Raw genomic sequence first — 19,918 nt, forward strand, 5'->3', positions numbered from 1 at the left:
CAGGCAGAGGAGATATGACACACTAGGGGTCCAATTCTCCACTTACTCCAGGTTTACATCGGTGTGACTCCATTGACTTTAATGGAGTTGTTCCTTGTTTGTACCTGTGCAAAGGACAGAAAATCAAGCTCTAGGTTGTATGTTTTTATTATAACAATAATTATTAAAATTATTGACTTATAATAAGGGAATTGGCAGTGTGCCCTTGTGGCTAGTGCACTGGACTGGGAGTCAGGAGACCTGGGTTCTATTCCCATCTCTGCCACTGGCCTGCTGGGAGATCTTACACAAGTCACCTAACCATCTGTGCCTCAGTTTCCCCATCTGTAAAATGGGGTAATGACACTGACCTCCTTTGTAAAGCAGGTTGATATCTACAGATGAAAAGCTAAGTATTACCCGCCCCAGCTCTGAACACCCCTGAATTCTGGAAGAGCTCCGATCCAGCTGTGCATCAGGCCCTCTGATACGCGGGAAGATAAATGCCCGCCATTGATAAGAAACCCAGTCCCGCTGGGCCAGCTGTGCTGGCTGCCTGTAGAGGGCAGCCTGTGACCTAGCTGGGCTCCCCGCTGCCTGGCTCTGTGTTCGCCTGAAGGCTTTTTAAACTTTCGAGCTTCGCCTCCCTCCCTTGCGTCATGGAAAAGGCTGGAGTGTGAGAGGGACCCAGCTGTGGAGCGGGGCAGAGGAATCCAGGGGCACCTGTGGGGCAGAGCCAACAGGGAAAGGGGAGACCCCAGGCTGCAACAGGCAGCTCCCCAAAACAGCAGGCGCAGGAAGGAATCAACAAGGAAAACTCCGCGGCACGAGCGGGACCTGGGAGCTCAGAGCCGGGAGGAGGAGCCCAGAGGCTGGGGCTTCTCCTGCATAAGCGCCCTGCGCAAGAACTGCGGAGGCCGGGATCATCTTGTGCGCGCAGAGCTTTGGCTGGAGCTGATCCCGGCTGGTGGCTCGGCAAGATGGAGAGAAGGGAGGAGAGCTCTTCTGGAGGTGACCGGTCCTTGCCCCTGGAGAAGGGGGTCTGAAGGGGCACATGTGGTTGTTTGGGCCTCCAGGTCTCCCCGCAAGGCGCAGCTCCCCAGCAGCCAGAACTGGGACCAGAGTAGAGATCTTTTCGCCCAGCGCAGCCTGGAGAGAGTGTGTCTCCTGGCTTTATCTGTCTCTCCAAACGGAAGTGCCTCTGTTTTGCTGAATTCTTTAGGCAGCTTCCCCCCCCCCCCCCCGCCCCCTCCCCGCTCTTCATCTCCCGGACACAAGAAAACGGAGTCACATCCCCACCCCACTCCCCTGCAATCACTGGACTTGGGAAACTTCATTGTTGTTGACCCCAAAAGCTGCAGGGAGTGTTCCGAAGGAGGGATCCAGTGGATCGCTGCTTCCCTGCCTGGCGCTTTGGTTTTTCATCCTGGAAACACTGCAGCGTTTGGAAGGAACTTCGGTGGGTCTTGTGTGCAGCTCGTTTGAAGAGAAGGGAATTTGCCACATTTTTGATGGTTGTTTTTTGTTTCCTCCCCAAAGGGCTGGATTATTATTTGCTCTGGCTATCAATTTCAGGGCGCAGAGAGGAACTGGTCAGGAAATAATCCCAACAAAAGAAACCCCTTTGCCAAACAGGATTCAGACGGAATCGATGGATCTGACTCTAAAATCTTTCAGCCCTCATCAGGGGCTTGTCTAACGTTGTGTCGGTGGGTGAGTGGCAAATCCTTCCCTTTTTACTTAGCACTTGCCAATTTGGGTTGTAAACGTGATTTAAAGATTCCCTATCCCGGAAGAGCCCAGTTACTTCTCTTTTTGTCTCAGTTTTTAAACTTCGCGTGAACTTTTAACATCTTCTTGAAGAGGGTGGGGATTTTTAGGCGACTGTGTTGTTATTACTGTGTGAGAGGCGTGACACATTCAAGCTTGGATTGCTTTTTGGCTTTTTAGTTTCCTCCACCCCCCTGGAGGTTTGTGGATTTCAAAAAATCAGCCCCATCAGGAATTGCAAAATACTTGTGTTGGGATCATTTAAGGTTGTGCTTTTGTTTTGTTTTGCCTTTTTTTAAAGGTATTTTTCAAGCACTGTGATTCTGAATTGCACTGGATATGCTTTTTGGAAGATGGGTCAAGATTTATAATTTTTTTCTTAATCCCTAAAAAAGAGAATTCCAGCAAAAAAAAGGGGGGGGGGATTTTTGATTTCTTGTATTTGAGCAAGATTATTTTGGGGATGTTTTTAATGTAAATTCAAACACGAAAGGTGGACAGCGCAGAGACAAACTGCCAGCTAGATAAAATCTACATGGAGCTGACAACTTTATGGATGTGTGTCCATCTGACTGAGGCCTATATCACCTAAATGGAGGGTGCAAAACATGTTTGATTGCCCTAGGAATGCCATTTTTAACAGATGAATTTAGACGGCGGTGTGAATGTATAGGCCTTGAAGTTAAAAAAAATTAGAAAAAAATATAAACATATATATTTTTGTTACTTCAAGGTGAATTCAACTAAACTCCTTTCCACATCACTGTTACAGATTATAAACCGGTGTTTTACAGATTATAAGACTGTGTCTCTGACTGCTGAAGCATCTGAGGTGTTGGTTAGTGGTGGTCCTGGGGGATGTCAAGTTATACAGTCCTCCAGGGAGCAGTCATGGCATTGAAAGCCAGAGCACTTTACAACTTCCAGAGTGAAAACAAAGAAGAGATCAGCATCCAGGAGAATGAGGAGTTGGTGATCTTCAGCGAAAACTCCCTGGACGGGTGGCTGCAGGGCAAGAACAGCCGAGGAGAAACTGGCATCTTCCCCGCCTCTTACGTCAAGATCCTCAGGTCCCGGTCGAGCTCCAGTTATACAGACTATTCAAACAGTCCAGCTAGCTCCCCTGGGAATGAGTCCTTCTACATTCCCCCTTCCAACACCAACACCTCCCACCAGGGCAGCTTTGAGGATGATGATGATGATGACTGGGACGACTGGGATGATGGCTGCACAGTGGTGGAAGAGCCGCAGGGAAGCCCTGGCACCAATGGGCACCCCTCCCCTAGCCTGCAGTACCCTGCGGCGTACCCCCACCAGAATGCTGGCTATCGTCCCAAGCCGGCCTTGGAGAGGCAGGACAGCATCAGTTCCTCCAAGAGGGGCAGCGTGGTGGGGCGGAACCTCAACCGCTTCTCCTGTTTCGTCCGCTCTGGGGTGGAGGCCTTTATCCTGGGAGATGTGCCCATGATGTCCAAGATCGCTGAGACCTACACCATCGAGATGGGTTCCAAGGGCCCTCAGTGGAGAGCCAACCCGCACCCTTTCATCTGCTCTGTGGAGGAGCCCACCAAGCAAACGAAATTCAAGGGCATCAAGAGCTACATCTCCTACAAGCTGACCCCCAGCAGCATCAATGCGCCGGTCTACCGGCGGTACAAGCACTTTGACTGGCTGTACAACCGCCTGCTGAACAAGTTCACAGTGATCTCAGTTCCCCACCTGCCCGAGAAGCAGGCCACTGGGCGCTTCGAGGAGGACTTCATCGAGAAGCGCAAGCGGAGGCTGATCTTGTGGATGGATCACATGACCAGCCATCCGGTGCTGTCCCAGTACGAGGGCTTCCAGCACTTCCTCACTTGCCGCGATGACAAGCAGTGGAAGATGGGCAAGCGGCGGGCAGAGAAGGATGAGATGGTGGGGGCCAGCTTCCTGCTGACCTTTCAGATCCCCACAGAGCACCAGGACCTGCAGGACGTGGAAGACCGGGTGGACTCTTTCAAGGCCTTCAGCAAGAAGATGGACGACAGCGTCCTGCAACTGACCAACGTGGCCTCGGAGCTGGTGCGCAAGCATGTGGGGGGGTTCCGGAAGGAGTTCCAGAAGCTAGGCAACGCTTTCCAAGCCATCAGCTACTCCTTCCAGATGGACCCGCCCTACAGTTCGGATGCGCTCAACAACGCCATCTCGCACACAGGCAAGACGTACGAGACCGTTGGGGAGATGTTCGCCGAGCAGCCCAAGAACGACCTTTTCCTCATGCTGGACACACTCTCCTTATACCAAGGTCTCCTCTCCAACTTCCCAGACATCATTCATCTTCAGAAAGGTAAGCCATGCCCAGATGCAGCTTTCTCTGGGCCTCAGTTGCTGCCATGATGAGCCTGTCTCAGGAGACCGCCCAAGGGAAAGGCAAGGTTTGGCTGTTTAATGGAGGTGCCCTTCTCCTGAAGGTGGAGCAGGATTGGACTGCATTCCGTTGGGGACAATCTGGGGTGGCCTCTCAAGACAGGAGGTAGGCAGACTCTTATAGAAGTTTCATGGTACTTTGCCTTTAAAAATGCTGTGCCCCCATTAACTAATTCAACCTCCTATTAGTCCTAGGAGGCAGGTCCACATTATTGCTCTCATTTTACATCCGGGGAACCTGAGAACAATTAAATTGGAGTCCAAGGTATCGACAGGGACCTGGAATTTTAGGTGCTTCGTTTTTCTGGGTGCCAAATTTGGAAAGGTCCAGAGCCTGGTTTTCAGAGGACCTTAGTATCTCCTGCCCCTGGGGACTTCAGCTGGAGTCATGGATGCACCGTACTTTGCAAGTTGCTGAGGTGTTTAAAGTTGAACAGCTAATATTAGAGGCCACTTCAGGAAATTTGGGCCTAAGTGACTTCCCCAAGGCACACAGTGAGTCTGTGGAAGATCTCAAGTGTTGTTTCTCCCAGCCTCATATTCAGTCTCTTAGACCAGTGGTCCTCAAAGCCGGTCCGCCGCTTGTTCGGGGAAAGCCCCTGGCGCGCCGGACCGGTTTGTTTACCTGCCACATCCGCAGGTTCGGCCGATGGCGCCTCCCACTGGCCGCGGTTTGCCGCTCCAGGCCAATGGGGGCTGCGGGAAGCAGCGTGGGCCAAGGGACTTGCTGGCCGCCCTTCCCGCAGCCCCCATTGGCCTGGAGCGGCGAACCGCGGCCAGTGGGAGCCGCCATTGGCCGAACCTGCGGACGCGGCAGGTAAACAAACCGGTCCAGCCCGCCAGGGGCTTTCCCTGAACAAAGGACGGACTGGCTTTGAGAACCACTGGCCTAGACCATGCTGCCTCTGGAAAGGGTTGTTTGAATCTCTGGGACCAGGATATGGGCCAGGATCTGCCTTATGCAGAAGTCAGATGTGCTGCTGCTTAATGCCCTATATTTCTTGGCATTCCATGTGACCGTCTGACATTTTACCTGACTCTGGCTGCGGCACCAGGCCTAATTTCCCTCCCACCGACTCACACTTAGAAGGGGAAGCGGAGTGCATTTTGGCAGCCCTGTGATTGGCTCCTCGCTGGGGAGTTCAGCCCTGACAGGGACTTTCTTGAATGAACCCTGCTTAAGAATCACCTCATGACCAGGACCAGACAGCTCCTCCTCCTCCTTTCTCATTTCCTACATTAAGATAATGAGACCTTGATTAAGTATCCTCAGTCTCTCCAGTAATGTGTGGAAAGGAAATCTAGCGACAGATAAATCCCCGTTTCCCCACACTGGCAGAGCTGATTGTGATGCATTCGGATTTGCGATGCTGGTTGCAGGGAGCAGCCCAGGGCACCTTCTGCAGGTGGCTAGGATCATGTTTTCTCTGAGCCTACACAGTCATTTGCTTCTAGGGAAGCCCAAGGCCTCTGTTAGCTCCTCTCAGAGAGCCTCAGAGTACAGAGAGCAAGACCTCTTGGAAATTCATTGCCCCATGTCTGCCAGTGCAGAGCTGGCTGCCCAGTTGGGCCAGAGAGCTGGAGAATCTTGTCTTATCCCAGAAGAGGACAGAGAGTGCGCAGGAAACAGGAGACGATCGTTGGCGAGGTGGGAGTAACAAGGCCAGCACAAAGTCTTGGCATGCTGCTTGTCAGAGTAGTGGGCGTCAGAGTCTTGGTGAGGCCTGGATTCCTGAACACACTGTTTCTGTCTGTGTTTGGCTAGCAGCAGAGTTGTGAGAATCACTACAGAAAGTAGTGCACTTGGGGAAAGGCAGTCCCTTTCAATCTCAGAAGTCCAACTGCTTGTGCCAGGCTCCCTCCTCTGTTCATATGTGGCCTGGCGAAAGTGAGACATTTGGGTGTTTCGGGGACATGTGGCAAAACAAGAGGTACTGCATTGTAAACAACCCCAGGAAGCCCAGGTTGGAGGTGCTGCAGGAACAAAATGCCTGCTCAAGAGAAAACAGCCTTGTCCTTCACAGAGGGATAGATTTCCAAAAGCACAGGCACCTAACTCCCACTGGAGAAAAATCTACCCATAGACTGTCTTCCTTCGGGGTTGCCAGCCCCCCTGGCTTGCATTTCCATCCAAGGGGAGGAAATTGGCAAGAGGATCCAGCTCTGATTTCACTCTAGGGCAAATATTTTGCCAGTAAAAGGTACAGGCAGGAAGGCTGGGCTGTTAGGTGGTTTTCTACAATGCCATTGTAAGTATCCAGGAAGCCATAGCACGGACAGAAGGGCTGCGGCTTATGTGTGGGATCTGGTTTATCTTACCAGAACAGTGAGTCACACCTGGCTTGCAGGTAAAAAAAAATGCTTATGTGTTCATGAGGAAGTGTCCTGCTAAATGCTGAGAGAGCCACCCTTAAACTGAGGCCTGATCTACACTACAGGGTTAGTTTGACGTAAGCTGCCTTGCATCGACCTAGCTGTGCCGATTTAGTAACACCACTTTTCCGAGCGGCAGAGAGTCATGGTCGACGTAATTAGGTTGATGCAGTGTCAGTGTAGACACTGCCTTGCTTACATTGACTGTTACTGGCTTTCAGGAGCTGTCCCACAATGCCCCACATTGCCAATACAATCGACACAAGCGCTCCTGGTGCGGACGTGCACGGCTGACACAAGCAGCCAAGTCCACACACAAGTGATTTAATAACTGCGGTGGCTGTATGCCGACGTAAGTCAGGTTGACAACATTTTGTAGTGTAGATGTGTCCTCAGAAGAACCTTGCTACTGTAAGTAGCTCCACTGGAATGAATGGCACTACTAACGGAGTAAAGTGCTACTTTCTGTGTGTGACGATGGCAGAATTTACCCCGGGAGAGCAGCTACAACCCCCCAGAAAACCTGGATAATAGATTTCAGCTAGAAACAATTCTTCTTAAAACTTGGGAGCCAAATTCCTCTTCGGTATCACTCAGCTGCCTTCACTGTACCCCACTGTTCAGCTGTACCCCAAGATGGAATTTAATCTTCAAGATTTTCTATATTTCTTTCCACTCATTCTTTATTACTAAGGACTTTTGTATGAAAGTAGGGCCCAGAATCTGCCCTGAACGAGGCTTGTGGCTGTAACCAAGGGCAGGGTTTGGCTTAGATTAGAACCTTTGTTTCTAAAGAGAGCTTCTGTTCCTGCAACATCCTGAGCAGGAGTCATAATCCTCTGTTTGTGACATCATGTTAAGTTCCACCGGCAGCCTACTGTGCTGTCACAAACAGAGGACTCTAACCTCAGGTCAGGCGCACGCAGCTGGCCTTCATAGAAACTCTTAGGAAGGAGAGATTCTGTTTTCATGCAAATAGACTTAGAGCTCAAGAACGGGGGAGAGGAATGCAGCAAACAGCCGAACAGAATTCCTTCTCGCAGAATTTAAAAAAAAATAGAAACAGCCTTTCCCACTAGCATCAGCTACCTCCCCCCCCCAAAAGACTTGTCTAGATGGTGACTTTTGTTCATGGTGTCATGTAAGCTAGTTAATTTCCAGTGAACTTGAGTGTAAATGCTAAATTAGTTATTCCACAGAAAGTGTTCCTGGTTGTGGCTCACTTTATGGCTCATTATGACTTTCAGACCTGTTTCTCTGCCTGCATCATTTTTCCTTTGACCCTCCCGGAGCCTTAGGGTGAATCATGCCCAAGATTAAACATAGGTGGAGTGCCATCATTTGCATTTACACTCATGTTAGAGCTTGTCTAGATGAGAAAGTTGCAGCAATTGAATTGATGGTGTATTTAAAACCGATTTAGTTAAACTGGTGCAAAAGGCTATGTGGATGCTCTTATTTTGGCTTAAACCAGGGTTATTTTGATTTAACTCAAGTCAATTAGGAACAGCTTTAAGCTAAACCAAAATAAGCCACCTTAAACCAAAATTAGAGGGTTCACCTAGGGGTTTGCATTCATTTAAATCAGTCTGAAAACTGATTTCAGTGAAACTATTGCAACTTTTGCATGTGGACAAGGCCTCAGTTAAACTGGTACAACTTCTGTGTATGGACAAGGCCTTAGTTAGCTCAGGTGAATTGGCGATCAATTAAACAGAGCTACAACATGACCAAACATTCTAAGCTAGGCAAGGCCTAAAAGTCAGAAATCAGAGAGGGAAAAGCTCTGTCTATTAGTTCAACCCTCAGAAGCTAAAGCAAAATTGAAAGAGGACTCTTGTATCTGCCCGTGAAGTGGCTACTTGACTGTCAGCTTTTTGGGGCAGGGACTGACTTTTTGTTATGTGCATGTACACTGCCTAGCACAATGGGGTCCTGATCAGGGCGTCGAGGTACTCCTTTTGATATAAATAATAAAGTGCCTTGTGAAGCCCATTTTGACTTGCCTCTGACACAGAGCACTATCCTTTGCAATCACTGCATTTTAAAATCAAGGCCAGTAGAATTGTTCATTTCTAAGAATGAGTCTGACTCTTCTGGTTTGCAGTAAGTTACCCCCCTGCAAAGTGAGGGTGAAACACTATCATCTTGATTTGGCAGCACTTTACACTAGAGCTGTTTGGAAATTTTTAATCATAATGTCTTTTTTTTGACAAACAATTGCCATTTTGGTTAAAATTAACATGTTTTGAAAAATGTGTCATTTTGATGAAATTTTCTTTAGAAAGAAATGAAATGAAGGTTCTCGATGACATTGAAATGTCTCATTTTGATATTTCCCAAATGGTCCATTTCAATTGTTCATTTTGAAACAAAATTCATTGTTTTTCATATTAAAAACAAAAATTAAAAAAAATTAAATGGTTGAAATTGGAAGGAAATAGTTTGATTTTATCGAAAGGAAACATTTCTGTTGACTCCAAAACAATTTTTTGAGGGGGATTTTCTTTCACAGGAAATATTTAGTTTGTTGTCCATTTTAGAATGGGGAAAAAAATTGAAATTGTGGAATTTCCTACAAAACATAAACTCTGGTTCCTGCTGAGCTCTACATTACATCCACTTTGGACAAGAAGCCAGCAGAGAGTAAGGCCCAGAGTTCATTGAAAATTTACCCTTTTATTCTTTTCCTAAACAGACTTAGATTTTTCGAATCCATATGCAACTGGGGATTCTTTGAACAGGCTGTGCAAACATGTGGCTTGTTTGTAAGTTGTTCTATTTGACTAATCATGGTGTCTGGTCACATGGGATTTTTTCTGCTCCCTTGATCAGAAGGACTGAAACTTCTTAAACAGGAGTACAGAGCCAGGGGTCGGCAATGTGTCCATACACGGACACAAGTGTCTGTGGTAAAAATTTTGAGATCTGTGGGGGTGCTTACCTCGGGCGGCTCCCCACAAGTGACTCCCTGTCCCTGCTGTTGTGCGGCCAGGCAGCTCTGCAGGCATGCTGCCTCTGCCCCCCATCCCATGGGAGCTGTGAGGGCAGCGCCTGTGGATGGGGCAGCGCGCAGAGCCACCTGGCCACGCCTCCGCATAGGAGACGGAGGAGGGACATGCTGCTACTTCCAGGAGCTGCTGGAGGTAAGCGCTGCTTGGAGCTTGCACACACACCCCCGTGCTCCACTCCCGTGCCCCAGCCCTGATACCCCTCCCACCCTCCGAACTCCTTGGTCCCAGCCCGGAGCACCCTCCTACACCGTAAACCCCTCATCCCCAGCCCTACTCCAGAGCCTGCACACCCCCAGCTGGAGCCCCCACACACCCCAGCCCCCTGCGCCAGCCCAGAGCACCTTCCCACACCCTGAACCCCTCATTTCTGGTTCCACTCCGGGACCCACATCCCGACCCCCTGCCTCAGCCGGGAGCGCCCTTCCCCCCCCGCCAATGTCCGTCACTAAATCCAGTAATTTTGTCAAGTGTCCATCGTGCAACATGGTGATACTGACCCCTGTACAGTGCGTAACTATCAGTGAATTACTAATGACCCCATACCCATACAAATAACCGTATTTACAGGGCGAGCACTGAATCTGTTAATATTCATGCAAACAAAATCTCATTCACAGAGCGTTTACAAATAGTGAATAATAAGGGCAGACAAACAAAGTCAAACCGTCTAGCCATTGGGCAGTCCAATGGAGGTTCATGCATTCTCCTTTGCAGTAGTCCTCCAGGTTCATTGGAAACAAAGGATACAATGAGAAATGGTGGTGATTCTGTGTGCGTGTATTGCTGCTTGGGAAGGATTTCCCTACGTGTCTGAGGAGACTAGGATCTTCCAGATAATTCTTGCTCTCGGTTGGGGACAAGGTGGAAATGATCTTTAGGGACCTAACACATCTCAAAGTCTGAGGAGTTTGGGGGGTTGTCTTTGTTATCAGATCACTGTCCCCTGTGCTGCACTCGCTCCACCTCAGTTTCCCCAGTGGGGTTTTCAGCCCATTCCGGTGGCTCAGCTCTCTGTCCATTTCACTATGAAAGTTCAAACACTGACACCCCCGCCCCATGCTCCCTTGCGCCTGAAGTAGCAGAGTTTAAAGTCACAGTCCCCAAATAATCACAAAATAAAGGAGTCTTTGTCCTAGTTCTCAGTCCCTCTGAGGTTAATGGACCACCTGCCCTGTGGCTGAGCTGTCAGACCCCACCCTTCCCCTCAGGTGAGGCACCCTCTACCATGGCATCAGCAGGTCTCCAATACACCCAAACAGTCCAGTGTCCGGTCTGCCTTCCCTCCAGGGAGGCTCTGACTAGCCACAGTCCTGCCTGGTTCCTGGCTTCTTTCCCCAAGTGAGAACACTTGGTTTTCTGCTCTCCTTCCTAGGTAGCTATACCTGAGCAAGCTGTCCCCTTTCACGCTCTTCCTATAGGCCTGACACCCACTGCAGGGGTAGTGGGTGGTGCTGATTGTGCTCACGCCAATTCATTAACCCTTTCCAGTCCGTGAGAGGTTTGTATACCCCCATCGCAGTCTTATACTGAGTGTACCACTCCAGTTACCTAAGGAATTAGGCCATCTCACATGCCCACATTGTCACTGGTTTGTGAAGGTGAACACAAAGATAGTCCAACATCCGGGAGACTTGGTGGGCGAGGCCTCTGGCTCAGTCATGTTCCTAGTGGCAGGGGCTCTGGATAATTCAATCCTAGATGTTGGAAAGGAAATGACTAATCTGGTTATCTAGTCCATCCTCTTTCCAGTACCGGCTGGGCAGGGACCCTATCAGGAGGGTGTTTGGAGGAGCTGGATGGTATTGGATCTGGTTTGGGATGACTTAGTGATCCTGACTGTAGTTAGATGCCTTCCCTCCAGGGTTGGGTTGAGGCCATTTTTGGGAAAGGGTGGGGAGGTGCTGTGAATCTTTGGATTAAATTAACCTCTGATCCCTGGACAGGCTTGATCTGTCTAGTGCTAGGTGTTCACTGCAGAAACAGGTGTGTTTTTACTTCAAGATGGCTAACTCAAGATCGCTCTCGGGGTGTAAAATCCTAGTGGAGACAAAGGCACAGGGAGTTGTACCTTGATGAACCATATCTGGGATCAACACTAAGTTCTCCTCCTCCAGCTGGGGTCTACCTCAACTAGCTCCACTGGGGTAAAGACCATAGTGCCTAGTCTCCATTACCGTTTTACACAGAGATAGCTATCTCCATGTAAAGGCACCGAGTAAAGGCACAGCCTAATCCCTCCCTCCCTCCACTTGGTATCTAAAGTGCTGATGGCCCTCTCTGCAGTATGGCTGGACTCTGCTGGTGGGGCAGGGTGAGTGAGGTGTTTTAACTGGTCGTCTGAGGATCTGTGGGGAATGTGAGCCAGACCCCATGTAGTCTGTGGCAAACTCGCCCTAAATTCTGTGCCAAGGGCTCTGATTCCGTGGCGGTTTAATATTGCAGGCTGGAAATGCTATGGCAGCCTCAGGTGAATGTCAACACTCATTGGGGAAGAATCTGGGAGCTTTGGCAGCTGAGGAAGGGTTGAAGGGTTTTTGAATGCAGGATCAGCACTCTAGCTGGCTGTTTCTGCTAAAGTCAGCAGTGAAATAGTTTTCAGAGTAACAGCCGTGTTAGTCTGTATTCGCAAAAAGAAAAGGAGTACTTGTGGCACCTTAGAGACTAACCAATTTATTTGAGCATGAGCTTTCGTGAGCTACAGCTCACTTCATCGGATGGGCCAGTTCACTCTTCTCTGAGCTACTGCTTCAGGCTCTGTGAGGCTCTCTGACTCAGCAGACACATTGGCTCCGCTCTGCTCTGTGCACGTTTGGAAGGTTTTCTTCACAACTGTAAGGGTCAGAAACTCAGAGTGAGGTTTTCAAAGCTGCTTAAGGGATTTGGACACCCAATTAAAATTAATGGGAATCGGGCACCCATCCAATTCCCCCTTTCATGGCTTTGAAAATCCCCCCCCCCTTTTTTTTCCCCCCATGAAATATGAAATTCTGGAGCATAGTGAGTGGGTCCTGTGGCAAGTTTCTGACACTAGGGAGCACGTGGGGTTGCACAGGAGAGGAAGAACAAGCATGACATAGGGCATAAGATAGGGGAAACATTGCTTATCCCCTGAGAGCAATGCTCCTCAGCAGTACTGGAGCAGTGCAAAGACATACAGAGCATTTTTCACAACTGTATCAAATTCTGTTAGGAGCTGATGTGATTCCCCTGACATCTTACACGAGTTAGATTTCAAGCAGGGTCTCAAAAAGGCATGCCTGGTCCTCCTAAGCTGCTAAGTCTTTAATTCCCCGCAATCCTTGCTCTTTGGGCAGTAGAGGTTTTAATTTTTTTTGCCTAGGCGAATAGAGTACCTGTGGAAATTCCTGATAGCAATTGCTAGAGCCAAGCATAGGACACACAGGTGCTGTGGAAGCTGCCTTCATGCAGCTCTGCCAGTACATATGAATCCTGACCTTTCAGACCTCCTGCTCTGGGACCCCACAGAACTCCGCCAATGCATCTTCATCCTGACATGCAGTTCCTGCTATTCATTTCTGGGCACTGTTCTGCTAATGCACCTCGGTGTTGACTAAGCAGCCTGTGCTGATCTTCTGGCCTCTCCTGCCATGGTCTATTTATTATAACAAACCGTGTGGTGCTTTTGTGGTAATTGTTATTTATATAGTGCCATTGGTGTACACAGGTGAAGTGTGTCAAAACATGACTGGTTTCTGCCTTGAGGATCTTAGTCACATGAGCATGTTTATGGGAATACATAATAATAAAGGCACAGCAGGTACAACATAGCAGAATACACAACACACAGGATTTGAATGTCCTTTGACTTTCACTGGTGTAAATCAGCAGTAGCTCCACTGAAATCAATGGAATTAATCTGGTGTAAAATTGCCGCAAGAGGTTGTCCACATGAGAAAGTTGCACTAGTTTAACTTAAATAGGTTTTTAAACCAGTTACATTCAACTGAGCAAACTCCTTCCTGTGTGCATAATCTTATTTTGGTTTATGCGTGACTTATATCAGCAGAGTTTACTATGATTGGGAATAGGTTTAAACAATCCCTGAGAGGCCCACCTGAATGGTGGGATCTAGCAGAAAAGCCTGTTGTGATAAGGACAAACTTCCGCTATGGACAATGGTGAATTTACTGTATTTAGAGCAGGCAACCTAATCTATGTTTGAACCTGGCACTTGGGAGATGAAAGGTTGTTGAAGACTTTGGGCCTGCTGTACCCATTGATCACACTGCATATGCGGGAGCTGCTCCACTGCTATAGAGATTGTCCTTCAGAGGAGAATTTGGCTTGATGCTGGAATTACTGGGTGAGAGTCTGTGGCCTGTGCTATGCAGCAGATCAGACGAGATGATCATAATGGTTCTTTCTGGCCTTAAAATCTATGAATCTATGAACTGGGGTCTGTTCTATCCTTCTGTGGTGGCTGCCCAGGAGGAAGATAAGTTCCCCATGTTATTTTGCAATAAGAGGAAGAAGCAGCAGGAGTATCCTTCTTTCCCATCCCTCCTGCCACAGATCCAAAGGTGCATAAGCTATTGCTATGTGCAGATCTCACCTTTGTGGTCACTGCACTACTAGAACTGAACCCTTTGCTTTGTCGGGTGTCTTGAGATCTCTGAGACACTGTATAAAACCTCACGCTTCTTCCTTCTGTTAATCTATTGCCTCTTCTAGCAGCTTTAACATTCTGGGTCGCTGTGATGTAGATTTATTCCTAGTCTATGATAATCGAATAATAGGCCCTTATATAGCTCGCTTCATCAGTAGTTCTCCAAGCACTTTTTACAAATGTGAGTAAGAATGATTATCCCCTCTTCACACGTAGGTACACACGTAGGGAAATGGGATACCGGGAGGAAACACAAGGAGGAGGGTACAAGACGGGAAGTCTCCTGATTCATACTGAGAAAGTAGGGCAATTGGCTAGTTATCTTAAGTGCATGTACACGAACGCAAGAAGCCTGGGAAACAAGCAGGAAGAAGTGGAAGTCCTGACACAATCAAGGAACTATGATGTGACTGGAATAACAGAAACTTGAAGGGCCAATTCACATGACTGGAGCACTGTCATGGATGGGTATAAATTGTTCAGGAAGCACAGGTACAGGAGAAAAAGTGGAGAAGTTGCATTGTATGTAAGAGAGCAGTATGAAACTGGAGAAAAGCCTGTGGAGAGTCTTTGGGTTAAGTTTAGAGGCGAGAGCAACAAGGGTGATGTCGTGGTGGGCATGTGCTATAGACCACCAGACCAGGAGGATGAGGTAGACAAGGCTTTCTTTGGACAACTAACTGAAGTTTCCAGATCACAGGCCCTGATTCTAATGCAGGACTTCAATCACCCTGACATCTGCTGGGAGAGCAATACAGCAGTGCACACACAATCCAAGAAGTTTTTGGAGAGTTTCGGGGACAACTTCCTGATACAAGTGCTGGAGGAACCAACTAGGGGCCGTGCGCCTCTTGACGTGCTGCTTACAAACAGGGAAGAATTGGTAGGGGAAGTAGAAGTGGGTGGCAACCTAGGCAATTCTACTCCGGGTTCCAGCCCAGGGCCCTGTGGAATGCTGCTGTATGGATGTATGCTGTATGCCTCCTGGAACAGCTGTGTGACAGCTACAACTCCCTGGGCTACTTCCCCATGGCTTCCTCCCAACACCTTCTTTATCCTCACCATAGGACCTTCCTCCTGGTGTCTGATAATGCTTGTACACCTCAGTCCTCCAACAGTCTGCGTTCTCACTCTCAGCTCCTAGTGCCTCTTGCTCCCAGCTCCTCACACGCACACCACAAACTGAAGTGAGCTCCATTTTAAAACCCAGGTGCCCTGATTAGCCTGCCTTAATTGATTCTAGCAGCTTCTTGATTGGCTGCAGGTGTTCTAATCAGCCTGTCTTAATTGTCTACAGAAGGTTCCTGATTGTTCTGGAACCTTCCCTATTACCTTACCCAGGGAAAAGGGACCTATTTAACCCGGGGCTAATATATCTGCCTTCTATTACTCTCCTGTAGCCCGGATCCCAATAGGATTACTCTCCTGTAGCCATCTGGCCCGACCCTGTCACAACTCTCTTAGGGAACTGATGGGCAGGATCCCCTGGGAGGCTAATATGGGGGGGCAAGGAGTCCAGGAGAGCTGGCTGTATTTTAAAGAAGCCTTATTGACGGCGCAGGAACAAACCATCCCGATGTGCAGAAAGAATAGCAAATATGGCAGGCAACCAGCTTGGCTTAACAGCGAAATCTTCACTGAGCTTAAACTCAAAAAGGAAGCTTACAAGAAGTGGAAATTTGGACAGATGATTAGGGAGGAGTATAAAAATATTGCTAGAGCATGCAGAGGTGTAATCAGGAAGGCCAAGGCACGATTGGAGTTGCAGCTAGCAAGGGATGTGAAGGGTAAAAGAAGGATTTCTACAGGTACATTAGCAACAAGAAGGTCAGGGAAAGTGTGGGATCCTTACTAAATGGGGGAGGCAACATAGTGATAGATGATGTGGAAAAAGCTGAGGTACTCAGTGCTTTTTTTGCCTCGGTCTTCACAGACAAGGTAAGCTCCCAGACTGCTGCACTGGGCAACACAGTATGGGGAGGAGGTAAGCAGCCCGCAGTGGTGAAAGAACAAGTTAAGGACTATTTAGAAAAGCTGGACATGCACAAGTCCATGGGTCCAAGTCTAATGCATCCAAGGGTGCTGAGGGAGTTGGCTGATGTGATTGCAGAGCCATTGGCCATTATCTTTGAAAATTCGTGGCAATTGGGAGAGGTCCCGGACAACTGGAAAAAGGCAAATATAGTGCCCATATTTTAAATAGAGAAGAAAGAGAACCCGGGGAACTACAGACCGGTCAGCCTCACTTCAGTCCCTGACAAAATCATGGAGCAGGTCCTCAAGGAATCCATTTTGAAGCATTTGGAGGAGAGGAAGGTGATCAGGAACAGTCAACATGGATTCACCAAGGGCAAGTCATGCCTGACCAACCTGATTGCCTTCTATGATGCGATAACTGGCTCTGTGGATATGGGGAAAGAGGTGGATGTGATATATCTTGACTTTAGCAAAGCTTTTGATACGGTCTCCCACAGTATTCTTGCCAGCAAGGTAAAGAAGTATGGATTCGATGAATGGACTATAAGGTGGATAGAAAGTTGGCTAGATTGTCAGGCTCAACGGATAGTTATCAATGGCTTGATGTCTAGTTGGCAGCTGGTATCAAACGGAGTGCCCCAGGGATCGGTCCTGGGGCCGGTTTTGTTCAATATCTTTATTAATGATCTGGATGATGGGATGAATTGCACCCTCAGCAAGTTCGCAGATGACACTAAACTGGGGGGAGAGGTAGATATGCTGCAGGGTAGCGATAGGGTCCAGAGTGACCTAGACAAATTGGGCCAAAAGAAATCTGATGAGGTTCAACAAGGACAAGTGTAGAGTCCTGCTCTTAGGAAGAAAGAATCCCATGCACCGCTACAGGCTGGGGACCAACTGGCTAAGCAGCAGTTCTGCAGAAAAGGACCTGGGGATTACAGTGGACGAGAAGCTGGATATGAGTCAGCAGTGTGCCCTTGTTGCCAAGAAGGCCAACGACATATTGGGCTGTATTAGTAGGATCATTGCCAGCAGATCAAGGGAAGTGATTATTCCCCTCTATTCGGCACGGATGAGGCCACACCTGGAGTATTGTATCCAGTTTTGGGCCCCCCACTACAGAAAGGATGTGGACAAATTGGAGAGAGTCCAGAGGAGGGCAGTGAAAATGATTAGGGGGCTAGGGCACATGACTTATGAGGAGCGGCTGAGGGAACTGGGGTTATTTAGTCTGCAGAAGAGAAGCGTGAGGGGGAATTTGATAGCAGCCTTCAACTATCTGAAGGGGGGCTCCAAAGAGGATGGAGCTAGGCTGTTCTCAGTGGTGGCAGATAACAGAGCAAGAAGCAATGGTCTCAAGTTGCAGTGCCGGAGGTCTAGGTTGGATATTAGGAAACACTATTTCACTAGGAGGACGGTGAAGCACTGGAATGGGTTACCTAGGGAGGTGGTGGAATAAGGCCTGGCTTGACAAAGCCCTGGCTGGGATGATTTAGTTGGTGTTGGTCCTGCTTTGAGCAGGGGATTGGACTAGATGACTTTCTGAGGTCTCTTCCAATGCTAATATTCTATGATTATATGATTCTGTATAGAGGTTAGGTGACTTGCTGAAGGTTACATAGCAAGACAATGGGAAAACTGGAGACAGAGCACAGGTCTTTTGATGATCAACCTGATGCGCTATGTACTGGATGGTGCAGGATCCACTAAAGCCCCATGTATGTTCTGAAAACAGTGGGCTGTTAAACCTGGTAGTGGCCCAGCAAAGTTTTAACACATGTCGATCTAGCCACATGGCAGGGCCAAACTGTGTCATACCTTGATGAAAATGTAGCCTCTGTCTGATCCACGAAGTCAGAGCAAATGGTGCTAGAGTATTGTGCTTCTCTAAAGCACACAGGGCCTTCAGTGGATCCATTCCTTCTCTTGTGCAGGGAGCCATACTTACTCAGAGATTGCCCCCCTGGGGTGTGATTCCCAGCACGGCTGTCCAGAGCTCTCTGTGGAACATTTGAGTGCGCTGGTGCCTTCCCAGTACCTTGGCTGTATAGTGAAGCGACACTCAAGGCCTTGCATTGATGCAGTTTTTCCAGATGCCTGTTTTCATTCAGTCCCGCATAGTCAGATGTTTGGGAGACTGGAAAGGACTAAGGATGAAGAGGGAGGGCATCATTCGTGTGGCTTGGCAGAGGGAGTGCTGGATTTTTCCAGGACCATAGGAATGTGTAGGCATTAGTAGGTATATGAACCTGAAGGGAAAGACCTGGGTCTAGAGCCAAGGGGAAACAGAACCAGACCATGATGCATTTGTAGCTCTCCTGCTGCTCACAATGAGCATTCGTCTCTCTTGGGATGCTGGGGTGGAAGAGGAGGACACGGTACAGCCTGGAGAGAGGGAGTGCTGGGACACGCTCTTTACATCTTACTAACCCTTGGTGTCTCATTTCTCTCCCCCTTGCAGGAGCCTTTGCCAAGGTGAAGGAGAGCCAGCGGATGAGTGACGAGGGGAAGATGGATCAGGAAGAGGCAGATGGGATTCGGAAGCGCTGCCGCGTGGTCGGCTTTTCCCTCCAGGCGGAGATGAACCACTTCCATGAGCGACGCATAGCGGACTTCAAGAAAATGATGCAGTCCTACCTGAAACAACAGATCATCTTCTACCAGAGGGTCAGCCAGCAGCTGGAAAAAACTTTACACATGTATGACAACCTCTAATGCCTTCCACGCCTGATGCATCTGCTTCCCTCTGTTCATCTGGACTTGCGTGGTTCGCTCCTTGGAGCCCTGCAGACCTTCCTGTTTGAAATGGACTGAAAACAAATGGAAACTCATGATGCCAGTGTCCAAATTCCATTTGGCTTTTCCCCATTTTCCTTGAACTAATTTGCAGAGATATGCAGGAAATTGTTATACTCGTGTCTTCCGGCTGACCATTCCACTTCTTTCTCTGATAGACTGACCCCCAGTCCCATTCCATCTCCCAGAGTTTATGGGCAGGACATAGGTACTTTTCACAAGCGAAATGGACACTGACTCTATGACACTAACTTTCTTTGCAATAAGCTTTAGCTTCTGGAAACATGTTTCCATACAGTAGGGAGGTTAATACACTACATCCCAAGTAGAGTTGGTCAAAAGTTTACACACACAAAGCTTTTCTGATGGGAAAAAAAGGCCTTTATTCAAAACTGGAACTTTTTTTTAAAATTGTCATAATTTTCCATTTTTCACAAAAGTTTCTGTGAGATTTTTTACCAATAATTTTTTACTAGAAACCATTATGGAAATTGGGACTGAAATCTTTATTGACTGTGTCTGTTTACCAAAAATGTTCTGTAGTGCTTTCAATAAAAGGTTGACTATATAAATATCGGCAAAACTTTTGTGGAAAATGGGCCCATTTCAACCCCCCTGAAATGGAACCAGTTGTGAAATTTCCTGTACAACTGTTTTTCCAGCTTTTTGACCAGCTCTAGCAACAAGATAGTTGGCATTGGAGTGCTAATGTTCAGACTGACTCCTGGAAATTCCACATGTAGCTTGGTTGCCCTCCAGTCATTTTCAACCCTAGGAGTGTAATAATCCTGGACTGACCCGCTCTCAGAATAAGAAAGCAACATAGCAAATGCCCCAGGAAAGATCATTCTGCCTCCAGAGTGAGGAAGGTTATGGAGCCATCTCAGTGTTGTTTCTATATGGCTCAGTCCCGAGACAAGCAGGTGAATGTTGGGATGGGACTACACATATGGTACAAAATAATATCCCCTCCCCA

The 19,918-nt window shown here is 48.2% G+C and overlaps 1 protein-coding gene across 3 annotated transcripts; it reads left to right on the forward strand.

The window, feature by feature from the left end:
• Positions 1–595: 595 nt before the first annotated feature.
• On the forward strand, positions 596–19,514 carry SNX33 (sorting nexin 33). 3 transcript variants are annotated; one of them, XM_048867523.2, is made up of 3 exons: positions 596–1,692; positions 2,522–4,075; positions 18,608–19,514. In XM_048867523.2, the coding sequence occupies exons 2-3, from the start codon at positions 2,608–2,610 to the stop codon at positions 18,859–18,861; spliced, it is 1,722 nt and encodes a 573-aa protein (XP_048723480.1). In that variant the 5' UTR covers positions 596–1,692; positions 2,522–2,607; the 3' UTR covers positions 18,862–19,514. The 3 variants fall into 3 exon arrangements, with proteins under 3 accessions (XP_048723480.1, XP_048723479.1, XP_048723481.1); XM_048867522.2 differs by having other exon boundaries at positions 2,544–4,075; XM_048867524.2 differs by having other exon boundaries at positions 596–1,688; positions 2,544–4,075.
• Positions 19,515–19,918: the final 404 nt, after the last annotated feature.

The sequence above is a fragment of the Caretta caretta genome, chromosome 10 (genome assembly GCF_965140235.1).
Source record: "Caretta caretta isolate rCarCar2 chromosome 10, rCarCar1.hap1, whole genome shotgun sequence".
NCBI classification, from domain to species: Eukaryota; Metazoa; Chordata; order Testudines; family Cheloniidae; genus Caretta; species Caretta caretta.

Bases quoted from the DNA above. Each gene is read 5' to 3' on its own strand.
- SNX33 (XM_048867523.2), top strand. From the start codon at position 2,608: ATGTCAAGTTATACAGTCCTCCAGGGAGCAGTCATGGCATTGAAAGCC. The intron at 4,076-18,607 runs GTAAGCCATGCC...TCCCCCTTGCAG, and splicing joins CATCATTCATCTTCAGAAAG to GAGCCTTTGCCAAGGTGAAG.